Below are 23,388 nucleotides of genomic sequence, written 5' to 3'. Positions count from 1 at the left end.
GTTCAGTCTCTTGAAAGGCGTCACCATGGCGAGTAAGTAAGTGTGTTTTGAACCAGAATGATTTGCGCATATGTGCAGTATTGCTTTTTCTAAAGACTGCAGAGGCGTGATGGCAGAGGCAGAGGTTGGCTCCTCAGCTATTTGATAAGGCAGGGAGTTGCCGTGTAGCCTAATGAGTTTGTTTTCTGCATCATCAACCTTGTCTCCCCCAGCTTTGATGTGGACTCTATGCAGATTGGGTCACCCTGACTACCTGTCCGGTTGCCAGGGCAGCAGAGGCACGGCTCCTCCCTTCCCTCGGTTGCAGAGCGATCTGGCCCTCACACGACCAAAACAAGCACCGACGTCTTAAGGATTGTTTTCCTCATTTTCTGCACACTGCTCTTGAGAAGGCTGCTCAGAGCCTGACCAAATTTGGCATCCCTCAGGCAGCTGAGACGGAGCCTATTTACTGGCGAAGCTTCAGTTGCTGTTTCTGTATACAATAAATTCTTGGAGACTTTGCTTAGAGGACAACATGCGCTTATGCTTCTGATGCACCTCATAAGATAATGAGTGGGGTTAGTTGCGGTAGCTTTGCTTACTGATTAAACAGATTTTCATCCAAGACCGTGTGGTGATATTCAAAGTGCACTGCGCTTCAAGCACATGTCACTCCTTGGCTGCAGGCTATGTGACTTTTAGAGAATGTGACCCTGTTTCTCTCTTCTGTGAAGGAGACTCTGATAACTATTATTACTAACTCTGAAACCCAGAGCTGTAACCCAAACCACCAGTGCTGCTATTTAGAGATGTGTTTATGGATCACGCGCTCTTTTGCAATATGTGGATCCCAACTGAACACCAGCACTCTGTTCTCACTTCCTCTTAGCACCTGACTGACACATCATTTGGGTCCCAGCTGAACTGGAAACAGATTAGTACTGTCCACATTATGCATGAGCAATGCGCTTGAAGTTAACAGAGCTGTCTCTGGAGCAGTGTTGATTCTACAGCGTGTCACATACATTCGGTGCTGTGATTCTGGTATTTGATTCTGAGTCTATGTCAGGGTTGGACAAGTTCCTTCCCAGCATATTAGCCCGTATCCAGCATCTCACGTTCCGTCTCTGCACTTTCAAATGTATTCAGCATGTTCATACAAGTATGATTTAAAAACTCTCTCACCTACTTATCAGAGGCCCCACTGCTAATGCTGTTGTGCTGTACTGGCACGATAGCAGCAGCCTGGACAATACTCTTCACACTCTGAACATGGTGTGGCACTTTGCAGGGTGTGAGAAGTCCTGATAAGGCATGGAAGAGTGACTAGGAGGGGGGCAGCGTTTGGGGGTGCAGAGAAGTGTTGTGCTGGAGGTGAGAGGTGGGGCAGCAGTGGGACCCTGCTGAAGGAGAACACCTTTCCACAACCTCACCCGGGACATCACCTGGAACACTCCATAATATGGCAAAATGCATGACTGTGGGTGTGCCGTCACAACAGATAGGCCAGGCATCTTATCAAACATGTACCACCTTAAGTATTGCTTTCATCGATGGGTCTCTCTCTCTCTCTAGCTCTTGTCTGGTTGACTCCAGTGTGCACTGCTCCAGGCAGCAGGCTCCAGGGCCTCTGTGGTGCTCCTGATGCCCCTCACCCACTAACGAAGATCCCGGGTGGGCGAGGGACCGGAAGGGATCTCTCTCTCAGTGTGCCACTGCACAAGGTGAGCCAACCGTGTGCCTACCCGCGCTGCTGCAGACAGGAACACACGTGGACAGGCGGAAATTTAGTGAGTTTTGCCTGATGTGTGTCTGCCAAGAGAGCAGTCACAATACACTGCATAGGGGTTTTCACAGAACAGTCACAGAAGAATATATGATTGGTCACCATGCTTGTAGAACACACTGTGAGTCCTCCAAATGTTTACTGTGTAGCGCCATTTGTAATCAGTAATATTGGTTGTAACCGTTGTTACTCAATAGACTGAGTTTTTCTCTTCCTCCTCTACTGCACTTTGTTTTAACTGCATTGTTTTAAGTGTTATTCAGTGTGTCCCACACTGTTTGTACTTGACACAAATTCTGCTGTTTTTATTTATAGTGCATTGGGCATGCTAAACCTGATGTTGGTTGTTGAGAGCCAAGTTTATGGACTTTGCATGGACACTGAACATGGGCTCCATTTAATTCAGATTAGAATAATTTTATATGGTGAAACAAATAGGACCGATGATCTTTTGATGCTTTTGATATAGTGAAGATGTTTATTTTTATTTATATATATATATATATATATATATATATATATATATATTTATATATATATATATATATATATATATATATTTATATATATATATATATATATATATATATATATAATATTATATATATATATATATATATATTTATATATATATATATATATATATATATATATATATATATAATATTATATATATATATATATATAATATTATATATATATATATATATAATATTATATATATATATATATATAATATTATATATATATATATATATATATATATATATATATATACACACACACACACACACACACACAAAGCTTTTTCTGCAGATAAGCCTAAAAGTAGACATGTATGCATGTACGGGGGAAGGACTCTTGTAGACATTCATCCACCTGCTGCTGAACTGTCACTGTCCCCTTTCAGGATGACAGGTTGACCGTGACTCAGGCAGGGCCAGCGAGCGGAACGCCCCCTATCCTGCACTTCCAATACCAGCTGAGTGAGCGTCGTTTCTCCTGCTGGGAGACTGTGCTGGCGGCTGACTGCCTCTACCTGGAGATCCCCAGCGGAGCTCTGCCAGATGGCAGCAAAGAAGGGTGCGCAGGACCCCGCAGTGAGCCAGGAGCATGCCTCAACACTGGGCTTCCTGCCACTGCCTCGCTAAAGCCATGAATTCACACTAACATGCAGACCAGTTTCAATCATAATGGACATTTGCTTTAAGTGTAAATAAATATTTAGGGAGTGTTTACTGACATTGTATATGCAGGTACTAATGCACTGATCTGTACTAATATTGAGATTTCTAGCATGGCTGACACTGCGTTCTACCCTTGTTGCTCGCTTGCTTGTAAAGGTCAGGCCATGTCCATAATCAGTGATTGTGAATGGATAAATGACTAAGAGTACATAAGCTTTAGAGTGCTAGCCTGGGGCTGTACAGGGGAGCATGCACCCAGTGTTAAGGTTGCAGCTCCCACCAGCCATATGAATCACAATATTACTGCAGCTCACCCTCTTCCATGAATATAAATACTAGCTAAAGAGGTTGCGCTCATTAGAAGGCCGGTTGCATAGCCAGCAGTTGTTCAGTGTGTTTGAGAATCACCTTTGATGGCTGCAGCGTGAGCGTTGTGCTCTGGGCAAGGTGGCGGGGGGTGTTGGTGCTGGTGTTGGTGGTGTTTTAGCTCTGCTGCAGCTGCCTTGCATTACCATTCAGGTCACTGGTGTAAACGTGGGTGCCTCATCATAATGTCTCTTTTGTGCTACAGGCTTACAAGTCTGCTGGAGTTCGCTGAGGAGAGACTGAAAGTCAGCTACGTGTTTGTGTGGTTCTACAAGACCAGGGAGGATCGATGTATGAGATACTTGTACTATTAGCACTCTCAATCTAGAAATAATAAACTCTGAGTTCGCTTGCAGAACTGGTCTGATGTGGTGCTTTCATTTTGCCTTTCCTTCTAATAGTATCCTTTGTATTTTCTTACCTACTCTTAATCTAAGCATTATTTGTTCTGTGTTTGGCTGAACGACTGGCATGTTCTTTGTGTTCCTTGCAGTGTCCATCACAAAGACCTTTCACTACATGGGTTTTGAGATGGTGAAACCTGGCCACCCTCTGGTGCCGGCCCGACCTGATCTCTTCTTCATGGTCTACTCCATGGACGACAGCAGTTCTGATGAGGAATGACTTCCAGTTGCTGTCTGGCTCTTTAAAGCACCCACCCTCTCTCTCCCCACTATGCCTTCCAGCTCTTCTCATCCTCCTCTACTACTTAGCACTGTGTTCCCACCCCACCCCTCCTGTACCTCCTCACCAAAAACTGACTTAAGTGGGGTATGGAGAAGTAGGAATGAAGATAGAGGAGGAATGAGAACTGACTGAGTCCCTGATTGGTTCAGTCTTCTTTATCATCTCACTGATTGGTTCCTATTCCTGTCTGTTTTTGTTTTTCAGCTGGGGGTTGGTTGGTGCTAAAAGAGACATGCAACATGTCCTCTGTTAGTTTGCACCGAATACCAAAAGGTCTGTACTCTTTTTATATATATATACTCTGCTTTATATGGGACATTGTTAATGGGGAATTGTATAAGGGAAGGACAATGCAAGCCATTCCCCAGTATGGTGTTTGCTTCAGGGTGGTAGTACAACACAGGAATGATTTCTTTCTGTTTTGTTTTTTTTTTGTTGTTTTTTTTTTTTTTTTTTGTAGTGTTTAGCAGTCCTTATCTCCTCATGTTGTTGTCCACCATTCCTTATTGTGCACTGCAGGGCTCTTTCACATCTCTGCTGTCATTGGAAAAAGGAAGCATGAGGTCACTAGTTATATTTGTGCCAGTTCATGACAGTGTTCTGGGTCCATATTGATCAGGCATGGCCGACTGAAAAGATATAAGGTCAGGTTTCCTTAGCTCACATAATGGCCAGCATTGGGAAGTAAAGGGCAAAACCCGCAAGTTGATAAACATAGACCATGGTGTTGAATGGTAGAAGCTAGCAGGAGAGGTCGAAGCTCTTGGCACCAGTGACGTATTCTCTCACATGATTCAGTTCGTCAGCACAATTCTAAAGCAAGGCTAATGACCTGAATTATTCATTGACGAGCCTGGTGAGCTGCAGGGAGGACTCTGAGGCCTAGACGCGCAGCGTTCCAGCTTGGCCTAAAGATGACTCTAGAATCCGTTCAGCTTGAGGTAGCTGAGAATAGAATCAAGTAGGGCCTGAGCTGATCTCAGTTCAAGTTTGTGTACAGACTCTACAGAAGCTCCTGAGGATGGAGTTAAGGTAATTCTGTCATACTACATGCAACCAACATGAAGTTTAGTCACTTGTCCTGACGAGAAAAAGATGAGGGTGGGCTTGGACTCAGTGAGGATGCTACTCGAACTCATGCCTTGTCCCTTGTGTTTTGTCATTCTACTGGCCTTTTAACTGGGCTGTTTTCTACACCAGTCCCTCATGGAGACTAAAACTGAAAGCAGACTGTTGATCCACACCAGTCTTATAAAACGTTTGACATGATGATTGTCTCCCGATGTTCTTCACCTTCCTAAACCAAACCAGTAGGTTTAGCTAAGAGCGGCCCTGCTCACTCGCAGGAAAAGGGCCGTTGACATGAGCACTTTAGCTACACACATGTAACACAAACATGTGCATTCAGGGTACATCACCAAGAGATGCAACCCACACTTTTAAGATGTCTTGTGCATTTAGTGAACTTGACAAAATTGCCAAAGAAAATGGTCCCCACTCAAAACTCAAGCATTTTCACTTCAAAACATGATTACTCTAGGAACATTACAGTTATCACTGTAGTAACACCTTTTAAGCTAAAGGCTGAGCTAGCACAGTCAGGACAAACTACAAACAGAAGAATCGAAATACATTCCCCATAGCTGGAACTGAACATGATCATGCCTGTGGAAGCCAAGTGTGAGCTGCATTTGGACTCCATCTTTGGGTGCACAACTTCTGGGGGCTTTAAGTTCTGCATGTATATATATAATCTTGTTTCCATAGTTACTTTTGAGCCATGACAATAAGCTGTTAGATTTTTTTCCATCTTCTGAGATTTTATTTTTGACAATCTGGATCAATCGATTTTATTTTTGTCTAGCTTGATTCTTTTGTAGTTTAGGATTTTGTTTACAGTAAAAAAAAAAAAAAGAATCATTTAAAGACAATCCATACTTGTATACCTTGAACTTTTTCTTTGTCTGAATAAAATGTAAAATGTGAACCAAGTAGCCATGGAATTCTTTCCCAATAATATAAAAATTACCTTTTCAATCATAATAGCTGTACATACTGATTTTTGCATATTTTGGTTATCTCTGTTGCTGACTAGACACGTTCAAATTGAACGAAGATTCCTACGGATATTCTAAATAGTTCTGTGTCAAAGTATTGTATTTGTCAAAAAAATGTGACTATGATGGACAGATATTCTTCTTGTAGCAGCAAGCATGTATGGACAGTACTGCAGAACAGTGTCTGCTCCCTGGGTGCTGTGACGCATTCTCCAATCTCCAGGCAGGGAGGCAATGAATCCATCCAATCAGATCATAGAGAACTTTGGCGTAATGCCAGGGCCACTGATCTTTCTTGCTATTTTAGGAGCGCCAAAGCGAACATAACTGTGACGAATGCCTTACAGTCTCATTCAAGTACTTAACCTTGCAAGCGCTGTTGCTCATTACAGAGCATACGTGACTTGACCCCGTTTCCAGGCGGGGAGGTGGCCTGACCAGCTGCTCTTCTAATGAAGTCATGTGTTTAACATTCACTACAATTCATCATTTCATAGCAATTAGTGGTTACATCACAAAGAACTTGGAGGTATTTCTTCCAAATAAAACATACTCAGCTTCATAAAACTGTGTTGCTGGGATACTGTGCAAACTTTGATGCTAATTGCATAAGAATTCTTGCTGTGGCTTTGTAATAAATTTTTTTTTTCAAAATCCAAGAACAGAGACAGAGCTACTTCTGACATTAATCTGACACTAACCTTATCTAACAGATTTCAGCTTGTGGCAAGTACCTTATGAAAGTCATATTTCTCAGAATGTTTGTGAGGTAGGTTGCTTTGCTGTGCTGAGTGTCCTGTTGTAATTAGAGCTAGTCCAAGTCTGTGAGCCATCTCCACTACAACTGCATCCCAAACAACCCTGCACAACTTCAGACATTTCTCATTTATATTTGCATTTACATTTATGGCATTTAGCACTCTTATCCAGAGCGACTTACAAAAGCGCTTTGTCATTTACTCAGAGTACGTCCTAGCCAGAACAGCAGGTTGGAGTCCAATATACAAATGATTTAGAATACTGTAGAAATACAGGGATCACTGCTGATGCCTAGAAGTACAAAATATATGTCTCTTAATAAGTATAAAGTGCTAGAGTTTGTTAACATCAGTGTAATAAACAATACTCTAGAATAAGTATTAATTTAGTCAGTCAATATGGGAGCAAGGTCAGTTGTCATTTAAATATTCCAGGAATAGATGGGTCTTCAGTCTGCAAGGGACTCTGCTGTCCAAACAAATGGGAGTTCATCCCACCATCTTGGAGCCAGGACAGAATATAGTCTTGATGCTTGTCTTCTGTTAGACCCGAAGCATGGTATTTCAAGCTGAGTCATACTTGAGGTTTTAAGTACTCAAGGTACCGATCGGGCTTTGACCATCTTTCCTGATCTGATTCTGGCTTTCAGCCGTGTGTAAAACTCTTCAGCTAGAACATTTGCGTAGATACTGGTCTAGAGCAGTAACTCCTGCTCCCAGTCCAGACAACCACTGGTTTAGAAACATCAACACAAACATACATACTCACTCATGTATGGTACGGTATGTATCATACAGCCGGACAAACTTTATTAGACAAAAGATCCACTGCATCGGGGGCAGACAGGCTTCCAGAGAAATGTATTTATATTTGATCTATTATTTAAAATCAGATTCAGCAGATTCACTGAATGCTGCTTCCCCTGTCCCATTATAATGTGGTTTTATAGTAGTGCTTAATGGCCATTTCTAGAACTTTCCCTTTAACCATTGTGTTGCATTTAGAGCACCAATGACCCAGCCAGACTTGTCACTGTTGTATTTATTAAAGAAAACATTAGACATACAGACAGACAGAGTGGTACACTATGTATCCAAACCTTTGTAATATTTTCTATAAAAGGAAGTGCAGGTTTCTTATTTTTCTTTTTCTTTCTGCTCCTTCTCTTTTTTGTCTTTCTCTGCTTTGGCCTCCTCTGCTTCATGCTTCTTGATCAACTCTTCAACCTCTTTCTGTTTTAGGACCTTGATTCTGGTCTTACCGTTCTCTCGTGTCAACGTGGCAATCTCAACTAGACCAACACAAGTGGGACATGGCATTAGGCATAGAAAGGTACAGAAGGAAAATTGCAGAATCTGCAAAGTATTAAAAATGCACTACAAATAACTACAAACCACTATCGTTATACTAAGGACAACAGAAAACTCATGCTGTGGCTGTTTTACCAGGTTTATTCAGGATGGGTAAACAAAGGCTGCAACTTTAATGCTTGTGGCACAGGACTCAGACAGGGCCTTTGAATGCATAATGCACTGACATACTTTAGTAACAGCCCATCTCAAATAACTAGTTTAAGGTATCCATGTTTTTTGCACTGCTCATGTACCAGTGACACACAAGGGGACATATACACACCTTTCTCTGCAGAGAGCTTGCTGACATCCATGGTCTTGTTGAGCACTTTGATGGCCAGTGCGAGAGCAGTGGAGAGAGTCATCTCTCCCTCTTTAAAGTCCTGCTTCAGCATTGATACTGCAGCCTACAAGAAACAACACAGAAACATGCCTATACATTCACTCACAAAATGACCAGAATTATCTGCACAGCCCTGTGCAGTAAATATGAAACTGTGTGAAGGAGGCAAAAAAAAAATAAAAAACCATCTTTTGCCTTAATTTATTTCTGTAATTTTGTTTTGTGGACAAAAAAAAAGTTTTTGAATGAATTAACATGGTGAAAATTAAATTGGATAGATCTCAGAGAATGTTCTCGAACACGCTGCTAATGCTCCAACACCCTCTATAGGCCAAGACGTCAAATAACAGTGTAGTAGGTACACAGTGCTTATTCTGTACAGGATTAATATTTAAGTGCAGAAAAAAAAACAACAACACAGAAACCTCTACACATTACATATCACACCACATGCTAGTTATTGCCTACATATTAACTGCAACAGTTAACTTTATCACATGACAAATTTCGCTGCTTTAAAAAAAGAAAGAAATAAGCCAATGGTAACTTTTGCAATATACCATTCTTAAAAGCCACACCCAGAAACTTTAGCAACTGCACAAGAGGCTGAGATCCTGAGAAAAGCCCATGTTTACAGCGACTACTGACACTTTTCCCCCCTCCATTAAGTGTGAAGGCCACTTCATCACTGTATATGTGATCAAATTTGACTGAATTAATGTTTTACAGTGGTGTAAACAACTGGAAGCCTGAAGAATACACCCGCTTTGCTTACTTTGTTCCCCTACAAAGCTGCTCAGCTACAGCAGTAGTACACCAAAGACTGCCATTTAAAAAGCTCCAGCGCTCGATAAAGTACACCTACTGCACTGTTGTTGCCAATGCAGGTAGCCTTCCAGCCTCCATAATTTCCGCTGGGGTCACTCTGGTACAGCTGGAAGCCATAGTGCTTATCCCAGCCCATATAGAGCAGAGACACACCAAACGGACGCTTTCCTAGACACACACAGAAAAGCATAGATATTCAGTTATTATTCTTTGAAAGAGTGACTCTGTGCTCCAAAAAGTGAAACAAAACAGAGTCAAACAGTGTGCAGTGAAGCTATGGCACCTCCAAACTGTGTGTAGGCTTGTTTGATGTCACAGAGGGCTGTAACCAGCTGTTCACAGGGAATAGGCTCCTGGTACTGGAGAAGATATCTGTACACATACAGTGGGTACAATGAGTAAGCAACTTATCTCAAAAACATGGCTCTTGAACCCGGGTCCTACAGGCGATAAACACATGCCCTGACCACCATTTCACCATTCGAAGTGACAATCCCCATCACATCACAATCCTTCCTTCAGAGGGTGATGGTCTGTCACCCCATAATTTCAAAGTAGGTTTAGCATTCTCTTTTCTTTTAACTGTGGTTTATTATACCTTTGTGCAATTAGCCTGAGTTCATTGGTGAGGACATTGGCATCAGATGTGATTCCTGCTACACTGCATGCCATGTCTCTGCAACATAAAACAAACAACACATTTTTCATTACTTTGGGTTAAATCCTACCAACGTCCATTTACCTCCAAACATTACTAAGCCTGATCACATCACTGCAAGCATTATAATTATGCAAAAAGATCTGCTGTTAGATAGTTACTACTAATGCTTTAGTTACAGTAATTTTGCCATGTATCATGGCAAAAAGATGTGCTCTATTAGTTAATTACTAACATTAAGTTGCAGTAATTCTTCGCTAACATGACCAATAAACAAACCCACCAAAATTTTCACTCACTATTAGAAAACTGTAAAGAGGGAAAAAAAAATTCATTCTACACCAAGTCTAAAGCTATTGGTGTGGCAGAGCTACACACAATTTTCTGTGTATTGTGAATCCTACAGGTTTACTGGAATACGCACTGAGATCTGGTCTTCATCATTCACAAATCTTTTATTTTTTTCTGCTGTGAGACAAACAAATAATTTACTGAACCTCACTGAATCACTTAATGAACTTCATGCAACCAAAAAATCATACCAGTGTGACCCACTTACTCATTGAGTTTGTAGATCTTCTCTGAAAAGAAGACCTCGTCCAGCAGTTTGTGGATGTTCCTCCTCTCTGCTGCCAGCAACACACCATCATTGGCTAGAATACCTAAACAGGTACCAGCATGCCCAATAGCCTCCATAGCATATTCTACCTGATACAGACGCCCTATTAGAGACAGAAGTAGTTGTTTAGCATAATTTTCACATCTTCACCCCCCACCCTAAAAGAGAAAAATTGCTGTAAGAGACACATGCATGCATGCACACACAAACACCACTGAATATATATTCAATATATATAAGTACAATGAACCATGGATGTTTACAGGTTATTGTATTTTGAAGGCAGTGAAACCTAAACGAGAAAGCAGCTGTGTGCTATGGGCAATGTTGTCCACTTACCCCAGAGATTAAACAAGATACCATAAAATGTACCTTTCCCATTCTCTAATACATATGAATAATCGAACACCTATTTGCTAAACTCAAAGTAATGTTGTTAATGATGTTCCCAGGGAAGCGTCATTGAAATGATCAAACCAAGTGAACTTCCCTGAAATCCTTTTTGGTTAGTTACTTTTTTTTTTTTTGTTCTTCATATGTAGTCATATAGTTTTCATTGTTGGGTGAAATCATCTGTAAACAAAATGCAACTAAGGGATATAAAGGACCTCTATATATTTCTGTGGTAACACTATCCTAAAATAAGAAGGACTAATCACCTGGGAAATAGCTCGGGAACCAATCGGTACATTTAGGCTATTACGCAAAAAACACAAATAATAGATATTACTAAATAATAATTACCTTCAGGGGAGAAGATCGTCGTTCTTGAATCATATCTTCGAGACTATAAAATGTTTGTTACATAAAATAATGCGAAAAGAGTTTATTAGTATTAACTGCGTAAACAGAAGCAACTGGATATGCTGGCTATAACGGCCAGAGTTACTCACCATTGCGGCTTATTATATGAATCTTGCATACACAGAAAAACGAAGCTTCTTAGCTTTGCTATCTGGACCAATTACAGAAGAGACAACGTATATAAAACACACATTACGATAAACAATATAATAAGAATAACGTACGACAAATTTTCAGTTTCACTAGATAAACAAGAAATAGCTAGCGTAATCCACAGAGAAACAGAAAGTAGCTAGCTGACAAATCAGATAGCATTTCAAACAACATAGCCAGCTAGCAACGACATTACAAACACAGGCCTTTCATACCACATTTAGAAATATAGCTAGCTACATAAACTATGCTTAGAAGTAACATATTAAATATATATAGTCAATGGAATCACATTTCGTGGACAAAAGGGCAGCAAAAACGTCTAACTTGATATGTACTAACTAGCTATGTAGCTAGCAAGCTAGCAGATGTTTCCCAAGCAGGCAAACGCGAGCATGAAGCAGCAACTTTCGTTTGTCAGCAAGTAACTAGCTCCTTGATTCAGCGAAGAGTTAAACTCGTTTTCATTACCAAGTCCAGTTTACCTCAATATTTTGAATATTTCCTCAATTGACAAACCTGTTAGAGCTAATAAAAAATATATATACATATTGGTACCTTTACGGTTGATGTCTATTTCTTGCAGGAGGTTCCGCCGGCTCATGAAGTTAGCTACCGTTTGCAAGCATCAAAACAGTATTCAAACGATGGGAGCCGACAGCGCAGACTAGTGGACAGGATGATGTCCCGGGGAAACAAGCTAGTGTATTAACCTTACAGTAGTGGCCAAACGTTTTGAGACTGACACAAATTTTGGTTTTCACGAAGTTTACTGCCTCAATTTTTTAGACCACTTTGTCAGATGTTTACATGGTATAGTGAAGTACAATTATACGCATCTCATTTTTATTTTTAAAAAAACCTTTTATTGACAAATACATCCAGTTTAAGCAAATACTTAATATTTACAGTATTGACCCTTTTTTAAAGACTTCTGCAATACCCCTTGGCATGCTGGATATCAGCTTCTGGGCAAAATCTTGACTGATGGCAACCCATTCTTACCTAATCAGTGCTTGGAGTTGATCACAATTTCTGTGTGTTTGTCCACCCTCTTTTTGAGGATTGACCACAGGTTCTCAATGGGATTGAGATCTGGGGGAGTTTCTTGACCACAGACCTAACATTTCAGTGTTTTGTTCACTTGGTTACAACTTTGGTGAACTTTGTGAAAACCAAAATTTGTGTCAGTCTCAAAACGTTTGGCCACACCTCTAGTACAGGTAACTACTGAAATAAGCATTACCACCCCCTGGGACATTAGAATAATTCTATAGTTTTTTTTCACCCATTTGAGTTTTGTTTAAGAGCGTGTGTGCAATATTCTATTTTATATAACTGATATCCTTCATGTGTTACCATTTTCATAGGGACTATGGACACAAATCTCATGTATATCTCATAACTAAGGTTTTTCCTTAGCTTTAATTTAAATCTACTGTTGTTTTACAAGTTGAGACAAAAAGTAACAAATGCCACATACTTCTTGTTGTTTATTAAAAATTATTTACAACAAAATTTTCTTTCAATTCTAGAAGAGTAACTTCCTTATCTCTTCTCCCATTTTTAGTAGGCAGATGTGATTGCATACTGTCCTTATGCAACAGACAGCATTATCAATATAGCAATCACTGCTCTAGACCAAGACTGTCATTTAAGTTGGACACAAAGTAGCAATTTGTGGGCAAAGGAAAAAATGTTAAACCTTGTATCAGAGTGAAATGCATAAATGGACAATGGAATCCAGTGAGGATCACACTTTTCAAGGCAAATATTTTTGACAGAGCTGTACCGAAACAGAACAACTATTCTTCAATGACAATAATAAAAACATTGGGATATCTGTGACAGACTTGGTTATTGGTTTCGGTAATTAAAGCAGCATTTTTATGTTCTGCTCCTGGTCCTGTGACCCATGATGCCACATTCTTCACAGAGCTGGCTTTCTATCTTATCACTATATAAAGCATTTTCCACGTTTGACTTGGGGGGGATTGTTAAAGACAGGTATTTTTCCAGATAGTCAAAACTGTTTGATATCTCCACCTATATGATTGTATGATTGTTACATCTAAATGTTTGCTGTTTAGGCAAAGTGTTTTTGTTTCCAGTATTAAGGATGTTCACATACTAGTCATTTCTGTGAATGATCACCTGCTCATGGCATGTATAAACCCACAAATCCATTGGGGGGGGGGGGGGGGGGTCCTAATTCTAATCATATGTTGTTGTCTAACAGTAGCCTGATTGTCAACCCTTCTCATTACCATGTAGCATTCCCACTTTTTGACAACTTCTCTATTAGAATCAGAAAAGTCCCACTTATTGTCCTTTTAAACAGACAGGAAAAGTGATTAAGCTTAATTCTCAAGGGTTGCTTCCCACTCAGCTAAAAGCCAGCTTTTAAAATATGCCACAAAATGAAAACACCACATTTATTGTAGATACTATATCTAGGCATCGACACTACATTACAAATATCAGTGATGAAATGGTTCCGCATATGGATAATGAAAAAGTTTGAACTGCATCGAATCAAAATAAATAGTCCTTTCCCCTTCATATAGATGAATTAAAACAAAACAAAAACAAAGGAAAAAAAAGGTATGAACAAAAACAAAAGCGGGAATATGTGAGGTTAGGCATCGTGTTTGACTTCATACACTCTAGATTAATTTTTTTCCACAAGTAAACAAAACAAAAAATAAAACACTGAAACAAAAAGTAAGCTCCACCCATTTGCCTGCAAGTAGAATAGTAGAAGTAAAGACTAAAAGTATCGCTTTGAGAAGCACCAACAAGTCATGGACATCATGTAGCCTGTGTGAGAGCCTAGCACCAGTTCCTTGGACTTCGACACTAAGCCCACTGACGTGCTAAGCAGGCACTGCAAACAGAAATGCCCATAGAGACAGACATCCCAAGGACCATGCACCACAGCCATAGTTGGGAAATCAGAGCATAAACTGTGCTAGTTAATGGAAGCTCTAGAACTCTAGCACAATGTGTGGAATCTGGATTCCTTTCACATCACTGTGGGTCTGCAGGCTATAGAGAAACAAACAGCAGACATTTTCTTAAGTGCAGGATAGAGACATCCTCCAGAAGCTGCCCTGTAGGGGGTCAGGGGATGATGGAGGAACAGCAGAAAACAGGCACAGCAGAGTCCAGGACCTTGAAAGTCCAGAGCCGTTGCCAGGCCACCAATAGCTCTACAACCAGTATGTCTGCTTGGGGATCAGCAAACTATCTTAGGATCTTCTTGTGCTCCTGAGAGCAACACAGGACATGACTTTCCAGTCGTGATGAAGCAGGCTGGAGAGGTTACTGCAGCATACTATGGGCCACGTATTTCAGGATGCCTCCATGCTTGTAAAAGGTCACATCCATCTTGTTCTCAAACAGAGCCACCACGCTGAAGCTCTTTCCAGTGCTGGTCTGGAACACAAAACATTTAATTCTTTCAACTCTGTTAGGTACTAATTCATACCCCATTAACACCAATAAATAATTAAAAATGAATATAAAGCTGATTACAGTAACGCAAAAATCGATTTTTTTCAGCACTTGCAATGTTAAATCAACAGGAAATGGAGATACAAAAACCATCCATGCATTTTATGTAATTACAATTATATTTGAACTAATATCTTATTCAACTGCACATCTGTTAAAGAACAAGGTAGCCTACCAGCACGGTTATCTCTTGCCGGGTATTGACCTGCTCCAGCATGGAGATGGAGAACCTCTCCTTCCCAGAAAGTTGCAAAGAGTCAGCACTCTGACCAGGGAGGAACTGGAGAGGAGCAATCCCCATGCTCACCAGATGGTTCTTATGCATTTTCGCAAAGCTCTCAGCGATCACTGCACGCACGCCCTGCAAACATACACATACAGCGTGAAAACCATGGTTTTAAACAACAACAAAATCCATAGCAACGTTTTGTACTGCTGCTCTAAAGTGCTAGAATGTCTAAAATAAGATCCTTAAGCATCATGGAAGAGGGAATGGTTTAGTCTGCATGTGTTACTGGTGGTGCAAATGTACCAGCAGGTAAGGGCCCTTGGCTGCCCAGTCCCGAGAGCTGCCTGAGCCATATTCCTTCCCTGCTAGGATGATGAGAGGAACTCCGTCTCTCTGGTAGCGCTCTGCTGCCTCAAACACGTCCATCTAACACAGGAGTTGAATAAACACAGCCTGTTAAATGCAGTGGAGCAGGGTCTCGACACTTGCCTCTCAAATGTTGGCTGCTGGGTCTCACCATTTGTCCAGATGGAATGTGCAGGGTTTTGGGGCCGGTTTTGCCCACGAGTCGGTTCTGAAGTTTGATGCTGGCGAAAGTTCCTCTAGTCATCACAGCATCATTTCCTCTCCGTGCTCCGTAAGAGTTGAACTCACGGGGCGTGAGGCTTGGTGAAGAATGCAAAGATGATGGGTCAATTAAAAACAACCAAATGACATGGCTCAAGTGCCAGTAAGACCTCAAAGTAATAGCAATCAAAAACTAAGTTCACACAAGAAACTGAAAGCTGCAGAAATCCATACCCCTACCAGAACACTGTTGGCTCTTCTCCCACATCGGCCCCTAGCTTACGTCTGCACACTACTGCAAGCCCTAGCAACAGCTATGCCTTTGGCCCCGTTCTCACCTCCCTACCCTCAGCATTAAGCAAAGATACGCTTGGTCCTTCACAACAAATAATATTTGCAATGAGTGATGTACTGCTATTTCAGAGTGAGGCCAGAGGTCTGCTCACACTGAACTATGATATGCCCCACTTAGGAAAACATGAATGTGAACAGTTAAGCCAAACAGATCAGATCTTAGAAAAAACTGAAATCTCCACATGAATATAGATAAAGATATGGAATATAAAAGCCTTCATTCAACAATTGTCTCAAATCAAAACAGCTGATGTGTGTCTATGTTTCTGGTTTCACCACGCTTTTCCATAAGGGAGAAGATCTAGAAAAGTAGATTTCCAAAAGCTAACGCTAGTGTTACGAGAACTAGTGCGCTACAAAAACTTTAAAAGAGATTTTACTAGGCTGCTGTAATATGCCACTCAATAACTATAAACAGATGAAGATACCACCAGAAACCCTGCCTGAATAGGCAACATACCTTTACACTGTATGTACACACCATCACTAGATGCCCTTCCTGAAAAGGCCATGTAACTTTACATTCTATGTACATACCTTAAAGTTACAATTTCATTTATATGAATACACTTCCAATGTTTTAATGTCCAACTATCGATAAGTTCAAAATAGCACCAAAATTTACTTTTCAAATAAGGTTTTGCTGGTTTGTTTCTTACCGTTTGCTCTGTAGGTACTTTGCAGCTGCACTGACACGTGCAATACTGCCAGCAGGAGAGATGTGATCAGTGGTGACTTTGTCCCCAAGAAAGAGAAGAGCGTGAGCATTCTCGATTGACCCAAGACCAGATACCTCCTTAGACTGGGGAGGACAGGACAGGAGCTCAATTACAGAACTCTGCAGCAAAATCTTCCACAGATATTGGTATATACAGACACTCTGGAGAGTAAATTATATATGGTGTGCCATCACTTACAAGTCTGTTGAAAAAAGGAGGGCAACGAATGTAAGTAGATTTGGGATCCCAAGGGAAAAGCACAGCATCAGGAGCATCCATGCTGTTCCAAAACGTACTTCCTTTCTGAAAGTGAAAGGTGATCATTACACTTCAACCACAAATCTCAGAGATCACAAAATGGCACTAAATGAAAATACTTTGCCTGTATTGACACTACTTGTCCAAAGGTTCTATTAACTTGCTGGAAAGTGCTCTTATTTTTTCATAGTAATTTGGCCAGCAGGTATTTTTTTAATGACTAAATATGCTCTACCTTGTAGAAGTTGAGTTACAATGTACAGAATATACCAAAGATTAAAAATAATAAATGTGTTTACCCTTACCCATCTATGAGTACTAAACAACAATAATGCAAGATATACATTTACAAACTTTTTAAATAGGTATACATTTACCCAGTTTGTAAATATGAAAAACATGCATAATGGCCAATGTTTAAGACTTTGTTTGAACTTGATTGCACCTTAAATAAGATGCAAAACAAAGCTGCTTCTCTGTCAAAACAAGCCAATGGGACTTCCAGAAGAGCTCAGGCCTGGAACTGAATAGAAAGCAGATCCACCATAAGGCAGCTAAGGGCCCCTTTCTGTTACCTGCATCCTGCTTCTGAGCTCTCGGAATATTGAGGCGACTACATTGTTCTCCTCTACGTGATGCAATTCTTCCTTAGATGGCCACAAGTCCTTCAGGAACAGTTCTGTACCATCTGCGCCCACACCTACATATCCAGCACAGCACATGGCAGAAATACACTCACCCAATTCTGCATTACTGTAATCATTTCTTAATTTAACTACATTGCTTTCATAGCTTTTGCTAAAGTGCTACACACTCAACTTTACTAGTGCCAAAACCAAAATAATCTACATACATGAAGGGGTGCCAGGTCTTACCAAGAGGCTCTTTCTCAAAGTCAATCCCAATTGTGCCCGCGATGGCATATGCCACCACGAGTGGGGGTGAAGCTAGGTAATTGGCACGCACACAGTCACAGAGGCGTCCTTCAAAGTGCCTGGAACCAGACAACACTCCACATGCTACCAAATCACCCTGAGAAGCAGAGAGTAACAGGTTAACATTTTCATGTTCTAATTAGATATGGTTCATGACATAATAGAGAAAAGAAGAATCAAATCTCACCTGTTTGATGGCATCAACCACAGACTGAGGTAAAGGTGCAGTGTTCCCTACACAGGTGGCACATCCATAACCGATAACCTCAAAACTGGAACACAGCAAAATGACTGGTAAAGAACAGTTGAGATAGCAAAATGCCAACCTGGGGTGACAGGGAGTGAAACAACTGGAAACCATTATTTTAGGGTTTATTAGTCTCCCACTAATCAGACTCCCTAGAGTCTGGTGCCTTTCACCACTTCACCAAAAGAACCACCTACTACTGCAGAATAATTAAATATGATTGACACCCAAAACCACCAAATCACTAGCCTTCTATTTTGGTATGACTTATAGAAGGAGTCCTGAGTTCCTTGGGAAATGCAGACTGCCAGTCTAATAAGGCATTCACCCTAAATGTCTGTTGCACTTTTCTCCACTTTTTAGTGCCCACAAGCAGTTCCAAATATAATGTTAAAATCACCCATTTGCAATGTTGGCATCAATCTCCTCATTTTTCCAGTGTACGCCACAGCTATGCCTTTGTCTGTGTATTTCATTTGATCTTCCATAACTGGCAGAAGATGACACACAACTAACAAAAACAGATGACTCAGAAACCCTAGTAGCTGTTGACAGAGAACTGGCCATGCACAAACTATAGGGCATTTCCCATAGCCCATTGGCAATAAAGCAATGAAGTCTCGCTTACTTACTATCAATTGCTTTAAGCAAAACTCTTGAATTAGTTTTAATGATGAGATACCATAGACTTCACAAACCTTTTCAGTCCCACGGATATATCTTGGTATGAAAGTAAAGTAACATGAGCCTATGTGCAACTATTTGCTAAGGCTCAACTTAGCTGCAACAACAAAACTTTGATTCATATCAAACCAGCACAAAGTGATGCACAGAAGGGCGCATATGGCTGTGCATGTAGCCAACCAGAATGTAACTTGCAAGGATAACATTCTAGACTTCACACTCTGTTTCCGTGTGGGCAGAGTGTCTGTGGGTTTATCAACTTAATTATGTAATTTGAGGGATACCATTTATTTATTTATTTTTTTACATTTTGGACACACATACACACACACACACACACACACACACACACACACACACACACACACACACACACACACACACACACAATATATATATATATATATATATATATATATATATATATATATATATATATATATATAAATATAAATATAGTGCGTGTGTGTGTACCCAAGTTTGCTGAGGTAAGGAAGAACTCCGCTGGCATTGAGGTAGTGTGTAACCATGCCACTGCCCGGAGCAAGGCTGGTCCTGATGTAGGGCTTCACTGAAAGACCTGCCTCCACGGCTTTCTTCGCTAGGAGGCCTGTCAGAACAACAAATCCTGCATCACACTGGGAGTAATCATAAGACAAAGAAAGCCACAGATTACAGACCTTGATTACATGTGATGTCAGATATTAAATATAGCATCTGAATATGCCCCCAGAGAGACAGTGTAGGATGACGGCTCATCCTTCCTCATGTCAACTGGCATTAGCTTTGTGACCTGCGGTGAGCATGACGGAGGGGTTGCAGTTGTTGGTGCAGCTGATGACTGCCGCGATGACCACTGATCCATGGGACAGTGTATACTTGGTGCCCTCGTGCAGAAACGGCACTACGGTGTCTTGCTTTTCACTTGGAATGTGGAACCCTTTAAAACCCACCTGATTAAGAAACATTAGACAACAATGTCACTTTAAGTGCCTGGCCCACATTTATTGGTGATAACGGCAAAACTTCACAGTGGAGTCCACTAGAGCTCCCGTAAGCATTTCTAAATTGGCATCAAAATGACAAAGCCCAGCTGGAACCCTGTGCCTTTCTTGGTCTTGTTACCCTTCCTGTACTTCATGACTTGCCTTCTCATTGAGGCAGTTGAGGAAGTCCTCCTTCATGCAGGTGACAGGCACCCGGTCTTGTGGCCGTTTGGGTCCACTCACGTAGGGCACAATAGAGCTCAGGTTTACTTCAATCACCTGGAGAGGTGCACAGGGACAGCATATATATATATCAAACCTACAATATGCTACATTTATAATCCGATACATACCCCAGTGATGTAATATAAAAGATTTTCAATATCTGTGAATGTACCACCAATCCAAATGATGAAATTAAAGCTAGGTGTTTGTATAGGTATAAATAGCATTAAACTACTGATGGAAAAAGTAGGAAACATGACTATATAGGCCTACCTCAGAATATTGAGGGTCTTCTGCCTGGTCGTCATAGCTCCGGAAGAGCTTCACAGCTTTAAGATAAGCTTCCAAAAGTTCAAGTCTCTCTTCTGTGAAATCTTAAGCACAAGCACAGAATAGAAAAAGTCAGCATAAAACATGCAGCTTTTCACCAGCCTTTGTGAAGATGTTGAACAAGCCTAGTTCTGTCCTTACTGGTCTGCTTAAAGTGCTTGAGTGTGGTGTCATCCACAGGGAAAAAGCTGATGGTAGCATTGTATTCAGGGCACATGTTAGCAATGGTGGTTCTGTCTGCAGCGGAGAGCTGAGACATGCCTGGACCGAAAAACTCCACAAACTTGCCGCCGATACCAGCCTGCCGCAGGTGCTGCACAAAGACAAATGGTACTGCATTGTTTTGCTCCCCGAAAGCAGCATTCAGAAAGCAGCATGACTTTCTGGCACTCTGAGCAAAGCAGTCCTGGGACACCCGAGTCTAGAAATTAAAATGTTATCTAATCTACACACAACAATGGGAAGAGTCAGTTTCCAAAACCTTTAATATGCAGCAAGATGATGGATATAGGTGCAGTGAAAAGCTTTGTGTACCTTTGTAATACAAAGAACTATGTCTATAGATGTAGCCAGAGTGCTGATGGATCCCACTAGCTTACATCCCACCACCTGTGGTAGAGTCAGAGAGACTGGCTGACCGAGCATTACTGCCTCTGTCTCTATACCTCCGACACCTGAGAGACAGACAGACAGACAAAAATGCAGGTAGGTGAGGAAAAGGTAGAGACAGAGACAGATGGATATGGCGACAGGGAATATAGGAGCAGAGCAGCGCCTTTTTTCGGTAGGCAACATAAGACAACAATATGCACCTTCATCAGTTCCAATCACATGGCATACAACCCTTTCTTAAGGTACAAAGCTGAACATGTAGAGGCTGTTTTCAGTGTTAGGCGAGAGGATCACATAAAACAACTCATCCAAGGAGCATTACAAACTGCCACTAAAAAGCATTTTACCACTCCAATGATATTACTTGAGAAATTCTCATTCACTCTCTCACTGACCACTTGGCCATGACGCGCGCACGCACGCACACGCACGCACACACACACACACACACACACAAATTACCCAAGTACATATCAGTGCGATACTGAAAGCTTTCTTGGGAATGAGGGCTTTGATGATGCCAACAACAAAACTAATGTTTAATTCAAATTTTTAATATTGCAGTTTGTGTAAAACATTTTACTCACCCCAACCGAGTATACCCAGGCCATTGATCATTGTAGTGTGAGAGTCTGTGCCGACTACACTGTCAGGATAGATGAAGCCCTCACCCTCCTGCACTACCTGAGACAGATACTCCAGATTGACCTGGTGCACTGACCCAATGTCTGGAGGAACCACACTCACGTTCTTGAATGCTTTAGAACACCACTGTGAAAAAGCAATCAGATTCACTGTTAAATACTATATGAAAAATTGTATTGTTCATGAACCAATATGAATAGCCCTGATAAATTAAATCAGCATTAGACTACATATAAGATTATGTAATTTAAGATCAAAGGCAATTTGAATAGACCTTGAAGAACTGAAGTCTTTCTTTGTTTCTTATGAGCTCTATTTCCTGGTTCCTGAGTGCTGTATCTTGCCTGTGGGGATGCAGAGTCACAATACAGTCTACATAAACCCATGTCAATTCCATCACTGGATCACACCGACTCAGTCACAAAATATGAAAGTGTAGCACCTCTGCATTCTCCAGAATACTATATTCACATACCCAAGCAGTTGGTCATAGGTTTAATTTATAAACACACAACATTTACTATTCCGCTGGGCTTTACGAGAGGAAGGAAGCAAATTACATGGAAACACTGTGCAGAAGATGAAGACAATGTTCTTTTACATAAAAAAGGAGTGGGGAACCACTGAAATCCTCCAGGTGACAGAGTTAAACATAGCAAGCTGATCAATGGCAGGAGCACAAAATTACGGCCAGGGATAAATAATCAGAGTCACTGGCGCCGCAGCTCCAGCATGCTTTAAGAGCCCGCTATTCTTACTCAGAGACAGGCTGCAGGTGGAAAGGGCAGAGAAGTGGCGTGTTCTCGATCTGCACTGCAGGGGGTCTGCCGGAGCCGGACGGGGTGTCGCTGCAGGAGCCTTTAGCACAGCTTCCGTGCCGGCTCCCACACTGAGTGCCAAGTTGAGGCCCCCGCGGGGACGGTCGGGCAGAGCCTGAACGAGGGCCTGCCCCCTGTACATCACCTCCACCGGGGTTTGGGGCATTCTGGATAGCACTGAGGAAACAAGCAATTACAGCCAGCTAAGTCAATGATGTAAGATTGTGCATGCAATACATTGTTCAATTATAAAAAAAAAAAACGTACAGGTTATAAATGATCACGTGATCATTACAGGCTATATGTTATATATAAGGATGGGATTAGGAAAACCACTTAAGTCATTAGGAAGTACATATGACAGTCATGTGCTATTTGAGCTGCTAAGGAGCTTTACCACTTGCTGAAGTCGATCTGTAACGAATGATCTACTATGAGGTCAGTAGGACATTTGGGGTTGATGAGCGTGGGGTCAACTCCATTCTTGGCCACAGCATCCCTCATGGCTGCCAAGTCTACCATAGCTGGGATGCCCCTGAGAGGAAGCAAATCGATCTGAATCGCACTGGTCTTACGTTCAGTAACAGATAAGTAGATAAATGTTGGGGTGATTTAAAAGCTGTAAACTGAGCATGGTCTAATGCTCACATAGGATTGAGGTCTGTTCACACAGAGCATGGAG

The 23,388-nt window shown here is 41.2% G+C and overlaps 2 protein-coding genes and 1 pseudogene across 4 annotated transcripts; 1 reads left to right on the top strand and 2 right to left on the bottom strand.

Annotated features, from left to right (window-relative positions):
• The first annotated feature begins 43 nt into the window (after positions 1–43).
• Positions 44–5,995, top strand: LOC145655888 (ornithine decarboxylase antizyme 2-like; annotated as a pseudogene). Its single transcript, XR_014121747.1, has 4 exons — positions 44–1,706; positions 2,679–2,851; positions 3,527–3,612; positions 3,815–5,995. The product of XR_014121747.1 is annotated as an ornithine decarboxylase antizyme 2-like (transcript).
• A 1,852-nt stretch (positions 5,996–7,847) lies between these two features.
• Positions 7,848–12,262, bottom strand: LOC113572016 (proteasome 20S subunit alpha 4). Of its 2 annotated transcripts, none has more exons than XM_027001271.2 (9): positions 12,140–12,262; positions 11,518–11,579; positions 11,369–11,411; positions 10,565–10,727; positions 9,946–10,023; positions 9,631–9,719; positions 9,385–9,515; positions 8,460–8,583; positions 7,848–8,115 (listed from the first exon to the last, which is right to left on the bottom strand). In XM_027001271.2, exons 2-9 carry the CDS (start codon positions 11,518–11,520, stop codon positions 7,961–7,963), a joined length of 786 nt encoding a protein of 261 aa, XP_026857072.1. In that variant the 5' UTR covers positions 11,521–11,579; positions 12,140–12,262; the 3' UTR covers positions 7,848–7,960. The 2 variants fall into 2 exon arrangements, with proteins under 2 accessions (XP_026857072.1, XP_035379687.1); XM_035523794.2 differs by lacking the exon at positions 12,140–12,262 and adding an exon at positions 12,067–12,086.
• A 799-nt stretch (positions 12,263–13,061) lies between these two features.
• Positions 13,062–23,274, bottom strand: LOC145655889 (iron-responsive element-binding protein 2-like). The gene is made up of 19 exons (XM_081709351.1): positions 23,104–23,274; positions 22,647–22,883; positions 22,163–22,232; positions 21,831–22,014; positions 21,166–21,305; positions 20,773–20,944; positions 20,575–20,675; positions 20,239–20,355; positions 19,884–20,043; positions 19,565–19,700; positions 18,347–18,431; positions 18,100–18,256; positions 17,800–17,924; positions 17,165–17,269; positions 16,907–17,049; positions 15,844–15,991; positions 15,630–15,752; positions 15,273–15,458; positions 13,062–15,019 (listed from the first exon to the last, which is right to left on the bottom strand). Exons 1-19 carry the CDS (start codon positions 23,226–23,228, stop codon positions 14,906–14,908), a joined length of 2,628 nt encoding a protein of 875 aa, XP_081565477.1. The 5' UTR covers positions 23,229–23,274; the 3' UTR covers positions 13,062–14,905.
• Between the last annotated feature and the right edge of the window lie 114 nt (positions 23,275–23,388).

Source organism: Electrophorus electricus, unplaced genomic scaffold, assembly GCF_041902795.1.
Source record: "Electrophorus electricus isolate QZ-2024a unplaced genomic scaffold, ASM4190279v1 Scaffold385, whole genome shotgun sequence".
Taxonomy (NCBI): Eukaryota; Metazoa; Chordata; class Actinopteri; order Gymnotiformes; family Gymnotidae; genus Electrophorus; species Electrophorus electricus.
The sequence above is the reverse complement of the archived record's forward strand: the minus strand, read 5'-3'. Positions and strand labels throughout refer to the sequence as shown.

What these genes read in the sequence shown, in the direction of transcription:
- LOC113572016 (XM_027001271.2), bottom strand. An exon ending in GACGATCTTCTCCCCTGAAG is followed by an intron (nt 10,728 to 11,368) that starts GTAATTATTATT and finishes TGTCTCTAATAG; the next exon opens with GGCGTCTGTATCAGGTAGAA. An exon ending in AGCCTACACACAGTTTGGAG is followed by an intron (nt 9,516 to 9,630) that starts GTGCCATAGCTT and finishes GTGTGTGTCTAG; the next exon opens with GAAAGCGTCCGTTTGGTGTG.
- LOC145655889 (XM_081709351.1), bottom strand. Translation starts at nt 23,228, where the DNA reads ATGGTAGACTTGGCAGCCATGAGGGATGCTGTGGCCAAGAATGGAGTT. An exon ending in CACCTGCAGCCTGTCTCTGA is followed by an intron (nt 22,233 to 22,646) that starts GTAAGAATAGCG and finishes GCATCCCCACAG; the next exon opens with GCAAGATACAGCACTCAGGA. An exon ending in CTCCTTTTTTCAACAGACTT is followed by an intron (nt 17,050 to 17,164) that starts GTAAGTGATGGC and finishes TGTCCTCCCCAG; the next exon opens with TCTAAGGAGGTATCTGGTCT.